This window comes from Simochromis diagramma, unplaced genomic scaffold (genome assembly GCF_900408965.1).
Source record: "Simochromis diagramma unplaced genomic scaffold, fSimDia1.1 OVJJ01000553.1, whole genome shotgun sequence".
Classification (NCBI taxonomy): domain Eukaryota; kingdom Metazoa; phylum Chordata; class Actinopteri; order Cichliformes; family Cichlidae; genus Simochromis; species Simochromis diagramma.
The window spans coordinates 243302-260149 of NW_024387095.1; the positions used below are offsets into that span (position 1 = coordinate 243302).

The 16848-nt window shown below is 40.5% G+C and overlaps 1 protein-coding gene across 1 annotated transcript; it reads right to left on the minus strand.

Annotated features, from left to right (window-relative positions):
- Positions 1-1793: 1793 nt before the first annotated feature.
- Positions 1794-15896, minus strand: LOC120742878 (ceruloplasmin). The gene is made up of 24 exons (XM_040046358.1): positions 15589-15896; positions 13732-13976; positions 13425-13637; positions 12992-13165; positions 12759-12850; positions 11467-11629; positions 11237-11375; positions 11008-11147; positions 9881-10021; positions 9750-9794; positions 9434-9648; positions 8732-8882; positions 8368-8580; positions 6375-6579; positions 5684-5823; positions 5366-5494; positions 5026-5132; positions 4886-4941; positions 4713-4784; positions 3153-3244; positions 2911-3050; positions 2771-2827; positions 1926-2031; positions 1794-1838 (listed from the first exon to the last, which is right to left on the minus strand). The coding sequence occupies exons 1-24, from the start codon at positions 15747-15749 to the stop codon at positions 1813-1815; spliced, it is 3222 nt and encodes a 1073-aa protein (XP_039902292.1). The 5' UTR covers positions 15750-15896; the 3' UTR covers positions 1794-1812.
- Positions 15897-16848: the final 952 nt, after the last annotated feature.

The window sequence follows — 16848 nt, forward strand, 5'->3', positions numbered from 1 at the left end:
AGTTCCACAGGGTTCAGTGCTAGGACCAATTCATGCTTCCCTTAAGCAGCATCATTAGAAAACATAGCATAAATTTTCACTGCTATGCAGATGACACCCAGCTCTATCTGTCCATGAAGCCAGATAACACACACCAATTAGTTAAACTGCAGGAATGTCTTAAAGACATAAAGACCTGGATGGCCGCTAACTTTCTGCTTCTTAATTCAGATAAAACTGAGGTTATTGTACTCGGCCCTGAAAATCTTAGAAATATGGTATCTAACCAGATTCTTACTCTGGATGGCATTACCTTGGCCTCCAGTAACGCTGTGAGGAACCTTGGAGTCATTTTTGACCAGGACATGCATGTCCTTCAATGCACATATTAAACAAATATGTATGACTGCTTTCTTCCATTTGCGCAACATCTCTAAAATTAGAAATATCCTGTCTCAGAGTGACGCTGAAAAACTAGTTCATGCATTTATTACTTCCAGGCTGGACTACTGTAATTCATTATTATCAGGATGTCCAAAAAACTCGCTGAAAAGCCTTCAGCTAATCCTAAATGCTGCAGCAAGAGTGCTGACAGGGACTAGAAAGAGAGAGCATATTTCTCCTGTTTTGGCTTCCCTTCATTGGCTTCCTGTTAAATCCAGAATTGAATTCAAAATCCTGCTCCTCACATACAAGGTCTTAAATAATCAGGCCCCATCTTATCTCAATGACCTTGTAGTACCATATCACCCTATCAGAGAACTTCGCTCTTGCTCTGCAGGCCTACTTGTTGTTCCTAGAGTATTTAAAAGTAGAATGGGAGGGAGAGCCTTCAGTTTTCAGGCCCCTCTTCTGTGGAACCAGCTTCCAGTTTGGATTCGGGAGACAGACACTATCTCTACTTTTAAGATTAGGCTTAAAACTTTCCTTTTTGCTAAAGCATATAGTTAGGGCTGGACCAGGTGACCCTGAATCCTCCCTTAGTTATGCTGCAATAGACGTAGGCTGCCGGGGGATTCCCATGATGCATTGAGTTTTTCCTTTCCAGTCACCTTTCTCACTCACTATGTGTTAATAGACCTCTCTGCATTGAATCATATCTGTTATTAACCTCTGTCTCTCTTCCACAGCATGTCTTTATCCTGTCTTCCTTCTCTCACCCCAACCGGTCGCAGCAGATGGCCGCCCCTCCCTGAGCCTGGTTCTGCCGGAGGTTTCTTCCTGTTAAAAGGGAGTTTTTCCTTCCCACTGTCGCCAAAGTGCTTGCTCATAGGGGGTCATATGATTGTTGGGTTTTTCTCTGTATCTATGAAGCACCTTGAGGCGACTTTTGTTGTGATTTGGCGCTATATAAATAAAATTGAATTGAATCGAATTGATAATCTCATCAAATCAGAATTTTTTTTTGTCAAACACAATTACCAAATCATATACTTAAAAAGGAAAGACTACACACACACACACACACACACACACACACACACACACACACACACACACACACACACACACACACACACACAATCTTGACAACTGTGACTGATGGCTCCATAAATGTGAACTGTAAGGCCACAGTGTCCCCTGGTACTGATACTGAGACCCAAACACAGTAACTTTGATTTTAAATTTATTTTTTAATTATTTTTTTCACTACAGTCTGGCAGTCTTAAGAAAAGTTAGTGAGCAAAAATGATTATAAAAAAGACATTTTATTATACAATAACTGTTGGTAATGCTTGATTCCGTGTTAAGTTTCTGCTATGCATCATTAACGGAGGCATTTAGTAAACTGAGGCACTGACATCGTCCTTTTACTCGTCTCTCGCTTTTCCTTCAGCCAAAGATTCCACTCTTCTTTGCTGTCAAAGACAAACAAACAAGTTATCACCAACACAGCATCCTCATTTTTATTTGCCTGAATTTTTCTGCTCAGACTGGTTCCTTACGTTTTTCAGTAACAGTGTACATGGCTTCCATGCCAGCTTTAATGTGGTCTGTGACGTGACAGTGGAGCAGCCAGGTACCAGGATACTGAGGACGCATCTTTACTGTCTGAAAAGAAAGTAGATAGAAAATCACATGACTCAATAGCTGCACAATTAGAGTTCAATTTCCTAATTCTGTTGGATGAATTGCTTAGAATTTGTGTTTTAAGGCGGTTGTCATGGTTCTGGGTGCTTTTGACCCAGCTTTTTGTGTCTCTTGTGTTTTTATGACTTGTTGTGTGATGGTTTATTATTCTCAGAATAACCTCAGGATTACCACCATGTTTACCGTTGTACATTTAGGCTCCCCTCATGTCTTTGCCCCCATTCTGTGTTTGTGCTTATGTGTGTTGTGTCTTGTTTCTCCTCCTTGTGGTTTATCCATGTTTCCCCGGTCCAACATGTCTCTCTCGTCTGCCTATTCTTCACTCCTGTGTCATGTTCCCCAGTTTCCTGTTTTATTGTGTAGGTCTTGTGTTTCCATGTTTCACATATCTGGTTTTGCTTCCCCGTTGCCTTGTCTAATTAGGTTCAGCTGTGTCTCCATCCTGTGTGCCATTTCCTTGTTACCTTATGTGTATATTTAGTGCATTTCAGCCGTGTCTCTCTAACTTTCACTCATCTCCGCCCACTCCTCCCTGCTTGCACTCTCTTCATAACCTCTCTTCTCTCTTCCTTTGGATGGTTGACCACATGCAATTAAAGTCATCCACCTTCATGCTAGTGTTAAAGTGAAACACACCAGACCTTAACGTCAAAGAGGAAAGACTCAGCTCTTAAAAGAAGCCATTCCTTTGAAATCTCACCTGAAAGGTGGCTGGAAACAGCTCATACACATCAACACGGTGAGCACCTCCACCCAGCTGCAGAGAAAAGAGCATTTGTGAACTGTGTTTATATACTGTGTGATTGTGTGAGAGGGTATTTTTGAATCATTTCTATATACCTTGTATTCCACACTATGGCCATGCCAGTGTGCTGTGTGTATGTCCACTTCATTGCCCATTCCCATTAGGTACCAGTACACCTTATCGCCCACCTCCATGTTCAGACCATTCAGGTTAGCATACACATATCCATTGATGGCTGCACACAAACATGCACACATTGTAAAGAAAAAATTTATTTATGTGTAGATGAAAAAACAAAAAGTTCAAAAATCCTTTTGTACGTGTCTGCTTGTCTCACCGTGCATTTTGTTGCTCTCTATAAAGTCTTCATCATCCTTTAAGTTTGAGCGAGGGTTCCTGATCTGCGCTCTGATGTTTTCATCCAGATACCTGTAGTTTAAGCAGCAGTCATAAATATACAGCCCTTCCTGTTTCAGGCGGCGCTGCAGGAAAATTCAGCTAAACATCATATCCTGCTGTCCTCGCCCTCAGAGTGGATCTCTGCTTCTGTTTTAGAATTCTGTTTGTGTATTTAGTGCTGGATCGCTGTTTTTATTTCCTCTTTTGTGACTGAGGCTCTGGTTTTTCTTTAATAATGGATTGCATTTATATGGGCACCCAAAGCGCTTTACAATTCCGCTATTCATTCACTCTCACATTCACACACTGGTGCAGGAAAACCACAGTTGTAGCCACAGCTGCCCTGGGGCAGACTGACAGAAGCGAGGCTGCCATATCGTGCCATCGGCCCCTCTGGCCATCACCAGTAGGCGGTAGGTGAAGTGTCTTGCCCAAGGACACAGCGACCAGGACAGAGAGAGCTGGGGGATTGAACCGGCAACCTTCCGGTTACAGATGAGCTTCCCAACCACACATGAACTACGGTCGCACCATCACCTTGTGATTTTCTAGGAGTGGGTTCCATTCTTTTTGTTTTTTGGGGTTTGGTTCATGAATTTGCAGTTGTAGTCACTGTCCTCCTGAGGACTTTCCTACAAAGTGAGATTAATGGCTTAGTGAGCTGTGTTGAGTTTAAAGTCAGAGTTTTCTGTTTCATAAAAAAGAAATAACTAATAATTACTTATCATACTGATATACTTCTTATGATTACTTATTAACAAACAAACAGAGGCACTTATCGGTGATAAAATAGTTAATTTGAACTAAAATGTTTATTTTACAGCTCTGTGCAGGTTAAAGTTGTTTTTTTTTTTTTCTTTAAATGTCGATGTTTTCTCTGCACAATCAATCTCCATAAATTTGTAATTTATTGTAATGTTATTTTTTTGTTCAGCATTTTATCACCTGATAACATCTCTAGTTATCAGGAGGAGACACTCATGGGAATCGTTTTGTGTGGACTCCTTTGAGAAGTCACATGACTTGTGAAACGCCCCTTTAAATGTGAGTGCATACAGAGCCTGAAGCGGAAATCACTGCTTAACAGGGTAAGCTGATGACCACCATCATAATACTGGTTATCTCTTACTGGAATTTTAGGTTTTGTCGAGCCAGCTAAGGCAAAGAAAATGGCTGTATTAACCTTTGTTCTGTTGATTCATGTGTCAGTCTTCACGTGTTTCAGTTATGGTGTTCATGTCCCACTCTACTTTTGTAGTTACCTTGCTTTGTGTTTTACTTTCAAGTGTCTTCTCCTGATTGATGTCACCTGTCTCTCATAACTCAGCTGTGTCCATTCCATCTGATTTACCCTCAGTGAGTTTGCAAGCATGTGAATTTAAGGAGGAAATCTTAAATTGGGTTGGATCCTTTTACTTCAAATTTGTGTCATTTTAGCATGTATTGCCCGCTGAATAGAGGAAGCAGAGGTTTCAAAGGGAATCTATCTGCTACTTACCAACTCTCATTCTCGTCAAAAACCAGGAAAAGCAGTGCAAACTCTTCCACTTCCTTCTTCAGTCCTAAAGTCCTGGAAGACGCAAATATTTTATCATACTTTATTATGTGGTACTGCATAAACAGAATGTGTGCTGTGCTGTACATCAAGCAGGTGAACATGTAGACACTCACCTGCCCCAACTACGGCGGCAGACGACTAATGGACCAATCAGTCCGCTGTAAAGGTCCTGGAGGGGCAGGGGGACAACATGTAAGTCTGTGAGTACTTGTTGTTGCCTGTGCTGTGTTTGATCTTGCCTACATCATCGTACCTTTGCAACATCAACAGTAGAGTAGTACGCTGACACAGAGCACTCCTCTTGCTCTGTTGTTGGTCCAGTGTTCTTGTTGACATACCAGTAGTAGGTGTGAATTTCACCTGAGAAACACATTGTAGTTTTCAATGTTTTGGACACCATTTATACATTAAGAACATGGCATGATCCATTAGAGAAAAGAAGAGTAGAGGGAATACTGTATGCCCTTTCTATGTTCTCAAAAAAACACATTTATTCTGCTGAAGTCATAAAAAAGTTCCACAGTGACTGAAATTGTTTATTGATTGTGTCCTTTTGTTCCATCCGCTTCTATTGTTTCTAGGCATTTCTGTACCTGGTTGGGTTTGGTGGACGCTGGGGTTTTCTGTTTTGACTCCATGTGCATGAATAGAATAAGGTCTGGTTGCCATGTTCTTGAAAACCACCTTAACTTTGTCTCCAACATTAACGTGAATCATTGAACCTAAAGAGAAGGCAAATGGTTTAAGTACCAACTGGAGCTTAAGACGTTACATCATGTGTTATTTACAATATGTAGCACAATCAGTGGCTTTTACTGCACCAACAATGTATTCTCGTCAGAGCTTCAAAAACTTTATGGAAAAATATGAATATGTACAGTATGTGTCAGTGGTCTCTTCGATATACTCACCCATAATGCCAAGATGCTCCATGTCAGCGGTTCTTTCGACCTGTTTGGTAAACTTGTCACTGGTGAACTGTCGGTAGACGACCTTCTTGTAACGAGAGCCTATGAATCCACCCTGCTTGTCCAGAAAGACGGGGGCAGGACTGCAGCGAGAGAGTCACCAACACGTTTTGATTTACTAAAACAGCTGCAGTTCCACTATAACAAGTTTTCACTGTTATATAAGAGGCAACCAAAGGCAACTCGATTTGCCAGCATTACTATTTAATTCTTTCTCAGCGCTCCTACCACAATCTACGACAGTTTCATATCCTAAAAATAGTATAGTGCTCTGCTATATACAGAATAAACTTTATAATATAATACTGACATCTGTTTGGTTGGTCACTGTTATTTTTGTGTTCCTATTGTAATGTCCAAAAGCAGTTTATTACCATAAAAGGCATTAAGATACTCAGAGTCTGCATGTTTAGGGTAATGAGCATTCTCATGTAACAATGGGACACTTTTTTTCCCTAAACTTTACTAAATTTGTTATTGTTTTCTGTGATGTTTCATAAGCTTCATAACGTAAACATGTAATACATAATGTATACTGTATAAAGGTATACGCACAAGAGTTACATATATGTGCTGCTGGTATACTGTATTTGTTTCTACGGCAGCTCTCAGGCTCGTGCCCTACTGCTGATACCTCTCCATGCCGCGGAACATCTCCACCTCCCAGGTGCGGTTTGGAGCGTAGTCCCAGTCTATTTCCATGGCAGCGATGTAGTAGGTTTTTGAATGTAACATCATCTCACTCTGACGATGAAGTATGCTGCACTTCTCTACCGTGTAGTTGGCCCTCATCCCATTACGGTAATGGTTCACTGTAGCAGACACCACCTCAAACTGACCTAAAACACATACACACACGCAGATACGATAACACACAATGTGACTGTTGGATTTACATAGAACACAAATGTGCTCTTTTGACTAAATTCTCTGGTTTTGTTGTTTTGTCCAAATGTTGTTGATTTTTTAACACTTAAACCACTTTTTTTTTACCTTCCTAGCTCAGTCTGCAATGCACCAAATCATGACACTTGTCCTTTTTTTGGAATTAGCTCTCAAGTCTTCTCACTCAACACTTCTTGAAGATTTAATGGCCAAGGTCATAGTAAGGGTAATTGTATTTCATGTTTACTGAAATCATTCCCATTTACTGAACTATCCAACAAAACAAATGATGAACAGTCTGTGATGCCTTAAAAATATGTAACATTTCAACAGTACCTTTTAGCTTTTGTGCACTGAGTCAGTCTACTAAGAACTGCAACCTACTGTCACAAATCAATGTGTGCATGTTTGTGTGCAGCCATCAATGGATATGTGTGTGCTAATCTGTCACAAATCAAAGAAATGCACCAGCATAGCTCCCTGACTTAAGCACATTTCCTCAGGGTAATGTCTTTGAGTAAGAAGGCTGTAAATGTAAATTCAGCAATGATTCAGACTTATGTATCAGAGTGACTCATGCTGATGGATGTTAAGATTCCTAATCATGCTTCGGTAGGAAACCTACTTATATTCATGGCATGATGCACACATAGTAATATGATATGTTGTAAACTGTTTGCATTTGCTTGGGAAAAGACAGAACCTCAGTAGAACTGGGGGTTAAATTGCATGAAGGTCATTCGACTGATTTTAGTTTTAGTCTTGTTTTCCACTGAATTATCAGTTCTGTCACTACTGTAGTTAGCTAATAAATTAATGTAAGACTATTAGCAACAGCCAACTAGACCAACCCAGTGATGTCACATTCTTTACTCAGACAAAACAGCGCTACACATGCTCTAGAAACTGTAACTTCAAGCACTTATTTATTAAACCCAGCTTCACAGACATGGCACTACTCCATGGGATAAATTAACCTTAATACATTTAGTGTTTCATGTCCACTTCAATGGTTCTTACAACTGCTATCATGGCAACTTCAATTCAATTCAGTTTTATTTATATAGCGCCAAATCAAAACAACCGCCCCCTCAAGGTGCTTTATATCATAAGGCAGACCCTACAATAATGCGTACAGAGAAAAACCCAACAATCAGATGACCACCTATGAGCAAGAACTTTGGCAACAGTGGGAAGGAAAAACTCCCTTTTAACAGGAAGAACACTCCAGCAGAACCAGGCTCACTGAGGGGCGGCCATCTGCCACAAGGATGAGAGAAGGAAGACAGACAAACAGTTCTTTAAGGTGACATTAAGGTAAAAGTACAAATTTATTCTGCACTGTTGTGGAGTTTCCACATCTTTCAAAAAGTATCCAGTGGACCTTTGATTAGACCAGTTCTGGCCCACAGGGTGCATCTTTGACATCACCCATCTAGGTAAATCCATGTGTCTGCTAGGTCAGACCAGCAGATAGTCGGACATTTTTAATTAAGTTTAATCTGTTTTGTTGTGATGCCATTCTGTTTAAAATAAAAGACAGAGTAGTGTCAATCATTTTCAAATGATTAATGTAAGTTTCCTATTGACAGCTGCTGTAGCTGCCAATAAATCAATTCAACCCATTTACCTCTATATTTCATTTGAACTTGAACTTTGGGCTTTTACTTTTTTGTATGCATGGGCCACACTTAAAGTGTAACTAAACAGAACAACATAAATAAGGGTTCAAAGCTCCATACCCATGCTGTCCGGCTCCATAGTGACAGTGTGTGAGATGTGAGGGAATACGCTGATGGTGTCCCGTCTGTTCTGCTCATAGATGAAACGGTTGCCCTGGAAGTAAAGACTGATGATGTCTGTCTCTGACCCCAGTCCTGACAGGTGCCATGATACTTTATCGCCCTTACACATGGTCAGCCCTGGGAGATTGTTATACACGAACCCATTGATGGCTAAAAAGAAATTCACAGAAATATTACACACAGAGATTAGGTACGTTATGGTGAATTGCTGAGCCAGTAAAGGGACATTAGTTGATAATAATAGCTGTCCCCAATTTAACTATTACATGGTGACTAAAATGAAACTTCACGCTGTACCCACCATGCATTTTGTTGCTCTCGATGAAGCCCTCGTCCTCCTTGTTGACAGTGTTGGGAGCAGTAGTGAAAGTCCTAATGTTGTCATCAAGATACCAGCTCAGGTTCTCATCAAATACAGTAGCCATGAGGTGAAACTCTTTATTATAGTTTTTCTGCATGAAAAGAGAGAGAGGTGAAGAGGTGATGCGTCAGATTTTGCTTCATTAATCCAGTAAGGCCACAAAACATTGTTTTTTTTTTCTTTTCTGTGATGTTAGAGTGGGACTGAACACTCAGGTTAGGAAGAGATTTTCCAGGCTGGAGACAGGAGCCGTGGATAGTCGATGACTAAAGCCAAAAGCACATTTTATTAATTTTAAGACGATCCGCCTCTTTGGATGCCACTGTCAGGAATATCAGGATGTCAGGAAGATTCATTCTTTTTGTTATGAGTAACTGCAACATTTTTTCAGTTTAACACAAGACACTTGTTTCAGGCCAGCAGAACGAGTCCTGTTTCATCAATATTTTCTGTGTAATTTACTGATAATTCTATTTGAATTTAAAAAAACATTTATATGTCCACTGCACAGCCTGGTGTGAATCGTTTTATTCCAAATATATCTACTTTCATAATACCAAATTCAGGAGGATGTAACTTGCTCTGTAACCTGAACCACACAATATGTTGACTTGCTGGGGGGGGTTTTGTCTTTCCTCTCACCTGTACTCCCTTCTTCAGTGATTTAGGTCGACAAATGAGAAGTGGCCCCACCAGTCCAGAGCTGGTATCTTTGACAGGGTCCACAGCAGAGTAGTACAGATAGGTCAGACAGTCAGCCTCCCCTTCTACGGGTCCAGCACCTATAGGCACCATCCACTCATAGATGTGCACCATCCCAGGTCTGACCAGAGCAGCAGGGGGAGGAGTCACCACCCCTACTCACGCATTTCCACAGAGAAATGGAGAATTCTCATTAGCAATAATAACAGCATCAACAAAATGCTAAATGGTACTCCAACTGCAGACTTCCACTTACTTGGCAGCCTCTTCAGCTCCCGCAGTTTCTTATCTGTATAAGACTCTGAAGAGAGGAAAAGAAGAGGAGTTCAGATGGATGAAACAGATATTAACACTGATAGCATTACTTATGAATGTACATGCATTAACCTTCCAACTCATTGTGATACAGTGTGCCATCCTGTTCCACGCTGTACTGTACTCCATGAGGTTGTATTGTGTAAGGCCGACTGGCTTTGTTCTTGAACACCACCCTGATAGTGTCTTTCTCTTCAGCCTTCAACACAGGACCTGGAAACATTAACGTGCAACATGCATAAGATGCTGTTAGGGTGCAATATAGTTTTTAATAATAACAGCTCATAAAATTAGAGGGATTATCAACATGGTTTAAGACACTAAACCAAATGAGTTTGTTCAAATATGAGTTAAGGCAGTTTTTGGAAATGTTCCACAACTCTGCTGTGCTTTTGAATTGCAATAACTGTATTTCTGACAAGCAATTCATTCAAAAAACCTGTAATTAACTGAGGCAGTTATGGTTTTGTTAGCGTTTGTGCGCTTGTGTCATTCTGTCTGCAAACGCAATAGCTCGAAAGGTATTGTAACGATGGTTAAATGTTATTTTACAGTGACAGGTTGACACTGTTGTTATTTCTTTAAGATACATGTTTGGTTGTGCTGCAGGAAAAAAGGGAGTTAATGTGTGCAGGAAGGGGAGGGGGGGTCCATGTTGTTGTGTGACTGTGCGGGGCAGAAGTGAGGTGTTGTACGAGAGCACTCTCCCCGGAGTTGCCTGTGTTACCGAATAAACGGACAAACTGAGATCAAAACGTCAGGTTCTTGAGAACATATGGGAACGTTACAGTATGAATGAACTCTGAAATTTGATGTAATCTTTGCTTAGAGCGAACTGTCAAACTGATTAAATAAAGCGAGGCCGTAACTTACTGATCAATGACAGAACCGAGCCACGGTAATTACTAATTAAGAAACAACTGGATTTTTTTGTGTTTTTATTTTTAACATTGGCACTTGGCTGCTCTAATTATTGTCTCACTTTAATAAAATCAAAAAATGATTTCATTACTTGTTCCAGAGAAGCTCTGTTGTGTGTGTGTGTGTGTGTGTGTGTGTGTGTGTGTGTGTGTGTGTGTGTGTGTGTGTGTGTGTGTGTGTGGGTTTCATTTCTGGGTTTTGGGTTTGGTTTTTTTGTTGTTGTTTTTTTCAGATTTTAGCAACATCAAACTTTCCAAAACCTCTCAAGCTTGAATTACCCAGAATTCCAAGGTGCTGGTCCTCTGGGCTGCGGAGCATCTTTGTCATGAAGGTGTTGTCAGTGTACTCCACATAGCGAACCTTCTTATAGCGGCTTCCAATGCGGTTTCGACCTCGGGTTACAAACGTTTCTGCCGCACTGCTCACACAAAAGCAAAGTTCAAATTAAGAAAGATCTCTACAGACCAGCAGTCCTCTACATTCCTGTCAGTTTGTACAGTAACTAACCCATCTGTAGGCACTGTAGGAGCATAGTCCCAAACTTCTTCTTCAGCGGCAATGAAGTACTGTCGCTGCTCTCCATAAGGCCGGGGCTTGTGGACATTGGGGAAGCACTTCTTTATCTCAAACAACGCTTGCATCCCAGCTAGACAAAAGCACAAAAAAACAATGTTGAATATATTATTAATCGGTGTGCAGAAATGTATCCTTCCCTGAATTGTAATTCATAATCTCACCCATCAGATGGTCATTGACACTACATGCCAGCAGCCAGTGTCCCAGGTTGTCAGCTACCATTTCAGCTGTGGTGCTCAAAGCAGGAAAAAGACTGATTGTGTCTGTATGATGGTTCATAGTGGTCAGGATCTGACCATGGAAATGAACTGAATGCATGTCCACCTGTAGATAAATAATATTTAAATAATGTTACACAAGGAGGTGAATGTACTAGAAATCCTTTTTGCAATTCTGAAACTAACAATAATAATAATGAAAGCAATCTGTACCACAGAAAGTAACACATGCTCACATTTTTATTAAACTTGAACCTTATCTGATTAAAGACTATCAGTAGAAAACTTCTGCAACAGTCTCAGCAACGCAAACTTAAATCCTTAAAAAAGCTGAACCTTTGAAAGCACTCGATTGGAACAACCACTGTGAGACTGACTGTATTTGCAGGTGTCTCATGGTTTAGTTAGCAACAATTAGGATAATGCCCACAGCCCCTTCTGTCTTTGAAAAACTGTCTCCTGAGAGTTGAAAGTAGGTGGAAGAGAGCCTGGAGAGGTGGAGAGAAGAGGAATGTCAGCAGAAACATGTGTGTTAATGAGAGTGAGGCAGGTGGAAAGGTGAACATGCAAGGAGTAGAGGGAGGGAAGATGGACAAGTTTAATTAAATACCTGAAGCCAACCATCCAAAACAACAGACAGCACACAAGAAAGGTGAAGAAGCGAGTGTAGACAGGGTGGAGTGTGCTTGGAGATGAGTGTCAGGGTGATTTGTGACAGAAGGATAGCAGCAAGAGTGAAAGGGAAGGTTTCCAAGATAGTAGTGAAACCTGCTGTGATGGATGGTTTGGAGACTGTGGCACTAATGAAAAGACAGGAGGCCAAGCTGGAGGTGTTGAGATTTTTGTGGGGAGTGGCCAGAATGGACCGTATTTGAAATGAGTTCATCAGAAGGACAGCTCAGGTTAAGCTGTTTGGAGGCAAAGTTCAAGAGACAAGATGGAGATATTATGGACATGTGCAGAGGAAGGAAAGGCAGGAGAGAAAGAGGAAGACAACAGAGAAGATTCATGTATACAGTGAAAGAGGAGGGTCAGTGTGAGCAGGGAACAGGGTGAGATAAAGGCAAATGATCCACTTTGGAACCCCCTAAAAGAACCAACCTGTTCTTCTAAATGTTTGTAAACATTATAAATTGAACTAAATGTTTAGATTAAATGCTCAGTTGAATATTTTGAAAATATTCTCTGTAACAGTAATATTAAGAATAGAGATGTGATAATATAACATAGATTACCTCATTGCCTAATGCAAACAAATGCCACTGGATCTTGTTGCCTTGGCACATGCTCAGTCCACGAAGATTACCATACAGCAAACCATTAATACCTGTAATACATAGCGAGGGTAAAATGGTGCAGGGATGCAAATGCAAGCTTGTAAGTGTGCATGCTGGTGATATGCTAATTGTTAGCATGATATGTTAATTGGGATAAATAAAGTCTTTCTGATTCTGATGCTTCCACTCACCATGCATCTTGTTGCTCTCAATGAAGTCTTCGTCCTCTTTCAGGTTTCTGGCAGGATTTGTGATGTATGTCCTGATGTTTTCATCCAGGTACCAGCTGAAGTTCTCATCTGACACCATGAACAGCAGAGCATACTGGTAGTCTGCTGACCTATCGCCATGTAAGTCCAGAGTTCCTGCAGAGGAGAGGACATTTAGAAAGACAGGCAGTGCTTTCCAAAACAAAAGAAAAGTTGGATGAAAAATAGATATAAATATAAAAATAAACACGTTTTTAAAAACTGTCTATTGTGTTCTATTATGAATCTATAATGTAAACATAGTTATATAATGTTAACAAGAGTAAAAGGTAGAATGTTTGGCTCTGAAAGACACTGGACTATAAATAAAATATATTAAAGTTGTACTTAAGTAAATTTAGTGGAGTAAATGTACCTCTCTTACAGACGATGAGGGGCCCTATCAGCCCTGAGTTGATGTCTTTTGGCGGGCTGACGTGGGAATGGTAGAATCTGGTCATGCAGTTGCTGTCATGTGATGTTGGGCCGTGGGATTCTGCGAGGGTCCACTCATAGGTCACTGTTTGACCAGGAGGTACCGAATCATCTCGCTTCAGCTCTGGACCCGTGCCATCTGGGTAGAGTGCTCCTGAGGAGTGAACCCACAAACACAGTCACAGTCACACGCAGGTGTTAACCTTTCCACTCCACTCTAGTAGTACATCCGTTTGTGCATTTCTCACCCTCATTTCCTTTAGTATAGTTCAGACCATGTGGGTGGGCGCTGTAAGGTCTGGACGCTGTGTTCTTCAGGTGGACAATCAGTGTGTCACCCTCCTCAGCCATCAACAGAGGTCCGAGGTAACCCAGCCATTCTGCTTTTGTCAACTCCGTCCTGTAGGTGGCGTCGCTGTACTGCTTATAAACAGCCTTCTTGTAGGTTGAGCCGATACGCTGCGGACCGCTCTTTAAAAAGACGGAGGCTTCTCTGTTGAGGGATTCAGGCAGAGATGCATGAGAGTGGTTTTGTGTATGTGTCCTTATGTAAGTTAAAACACGTAAAGCTTCTAGAGAGACTGAGTGTCTCTAACACTCTTTTTTCCACAAATGACATCATGGGTCAGATTTACTAAAAGGTTAAGGTCCCAATGGCAAAAATGCGCAGGATCTTTCTTCCTGAAATAGCACCGCAAATGAGATAAGAGAGGGGAAGCTGGAAAAGAATCTATATGTTTGATATATGCTTATGCTTTGATATATATGAATAAAATAAAATATATGATGTAAAAGGCAGGTTGAGACTGGAGCGCGATTTATCCAAGAGAAAGGCTGCAGTTTGGCGAACACTTCCCAAATACACCGAAATCTGTAATAAGATATATGATGTGTAGAAGAACATAAAACATAAAACACAGCTGAGTGCTAATGATGATACTGTTACTAAGTGCTCAACTGCGTGACTGTGCGCATCGAGTAACGAGACCGTTCTCACTCCCACAGCGTAACGTACCAACGCGTCGGGAATGACAACGTGTTGAGTAACACCGTTACGCGCGCTGTGTGAGGCTGTGCGTAGAGATGCATATGAAAAGCCTGCTATGTAGGCTATTGCAAGATGTAGACATTAATCCAACACACTCATACATTCCCCGACAGACATTTCAATATGTGATATAACAGCGGTGACATAGAGAAGTAAAGAAAGACAGAAAAAAATACAGAGTGACTGTCGAGGAAAGACATGCAGAGATGTTTTATTGGGTAAAAATGTCAGACTTCAAACTTATCAGCTCACTATAAAAAGTAACTTGGCTACCAGTAAAACAACGGGTACAATCTTTTGTATACGTGTGAAGTTCAGATCAGCTCGATTCTCATCATTTCGTAACAAGCCCAGTAGGTTTTCATAGAGGAGCACAACTGAGATTCTGCCACAGGAATAAGAAAGGGTTACAGGACAGAATAAAAATTTTCACACTGCTCTAACAGCTCCGAGCCTTCCTCTCGCTCCAAATGAATAACACTTAATGAATCAATTTTGCATGATTCGTTTAAATATTACATAAAGAAAAACTCCTACAAATACACGTGCAAAAGGCCAGCTGCAAAAGCACCGGGCAAAGTTTACGCTCCACCTCTATAATAAATAATAAGTAGTTTTTTATCACCAAAAACTGATTTTATGCTGATAAGTCTGGTCCTGTGACTACAAGATGAAGCACGTGTACCAACACTGTGATGGTACACGTGTAAATAACCAATAACCCATGACAGTGATTCAGCACCAGGATACCAAATTATCCAAGAAGTACATTTATAAATATATAGTTGCCATTTTTTCATCTCACCGTCTTCATATTAACTTATATATTGTCATATGCAGTGCAATGCGTTCAGTAGGCTATAACTGTGTTCTTATATTAGTATCTGCTGCCCATAAGTGATCATTCCTGTTTGTCAATTGCTGTTGAAGCAAATATTAACATGTCGTGTTGGGGGGGGGGGGGGGGGGGGGGTGTTAATTGTACCCATTTTGATTCTTTATTTCATATTGATTTATGACTCTGTGATAAAATGGAAAATGTATCGTGCGCACTTACTCATCGTCCTGGATTGAGCGGTTTTGGATGATGTTCATCCCAGTTGGAGCATAGTTCCACGATACCTCTTCTATCTTTAGAAAGTACTCTCGTCTCATCCCAGAAACACATGTTACCACACAAAACAACAGCAAAACAGCCCTTAAATCCAGCCTCAGCATTTTTGTCCAAAATAAAAGCTGACAGTGGTGATAATGATAATGATGACTCTTAGTTTTTTTTTAATTATTATTAATACTCTCGCAGAACTTGAAGATAAAGACCCACGGCGCAGAGAATTAAAAGTCTTGGATGTTTGTCAACCAGTGTGTCTCAGCGACGTTTAAAGCTCTGTGTCTTTATACTGCGTCAGATGACTCGCAGGCTGAGGTCAGCCAAGCAGGACCGAGGGGTCACTGACCATCAGACTGCCAGGTGTTCGATCAGCAGGCGAGACTTGCATAAGAACACAAACAGTTTTGTTCTCCTAAATCCAAACACCAAGAGATTAGTCTTAACCTTCATCATTTACTCCCTTGTAGATTTTCACTACAGCTCAAAATAAAGTTTTTAAAAATCAACATCGTTCGTTTAAGAATCCAAAGATTCTTATCTGTGTCAAATCGGAGTTTTTTTTCTGTTCAGCAAAAAAATCCAGTGACATTATATTTAGCCAATTACGTAAAAGTGGACTTTTGAGTAAATGTTTGATTTTAAATGCAAGGGGTTAAATGTTGAAAACGACCTTGTGTCACAACCAGATTCATTTCACTGAGCCAATAAAGATGTTTCTGTGTTTGGATTCATTACTTGTGCGTTTACTTTGCCAAAAGTCAGTTTATGATAATTAATTAATACTATTCCTAATTTATCTTTGTGTAAAGGTTCTCAGAACAAGGAGAAAACGGTCGCTGTGCACACAGTTTAGGGAGGGGACACTGCTAAAAAATGAGCACCAATTTGCATGGCTCTCAGGGTTAAAGGCAACAATTACTCAATCTCATAAATATCAGTATCAGTCAACTCTGGAAACTCTAGTACTCAGTACTCACTAGTATTGATTACAACACACCACAGGAGCTGCACACAAAAAAATCCACATTTTGACCTCAAAGGACATGATTGCATTTGCGTCTGGAATATTTCCCCTCTACAGAAGCAACAGTTTGATTTTTTGTTTTGTTTTTAAATAATAAAAAAACTCTGGATGCATACATATAAAACAGAAATTGTTCGTTTTTATTCAAGGCAGCACAAACAAACCATACATTATAAAAATAT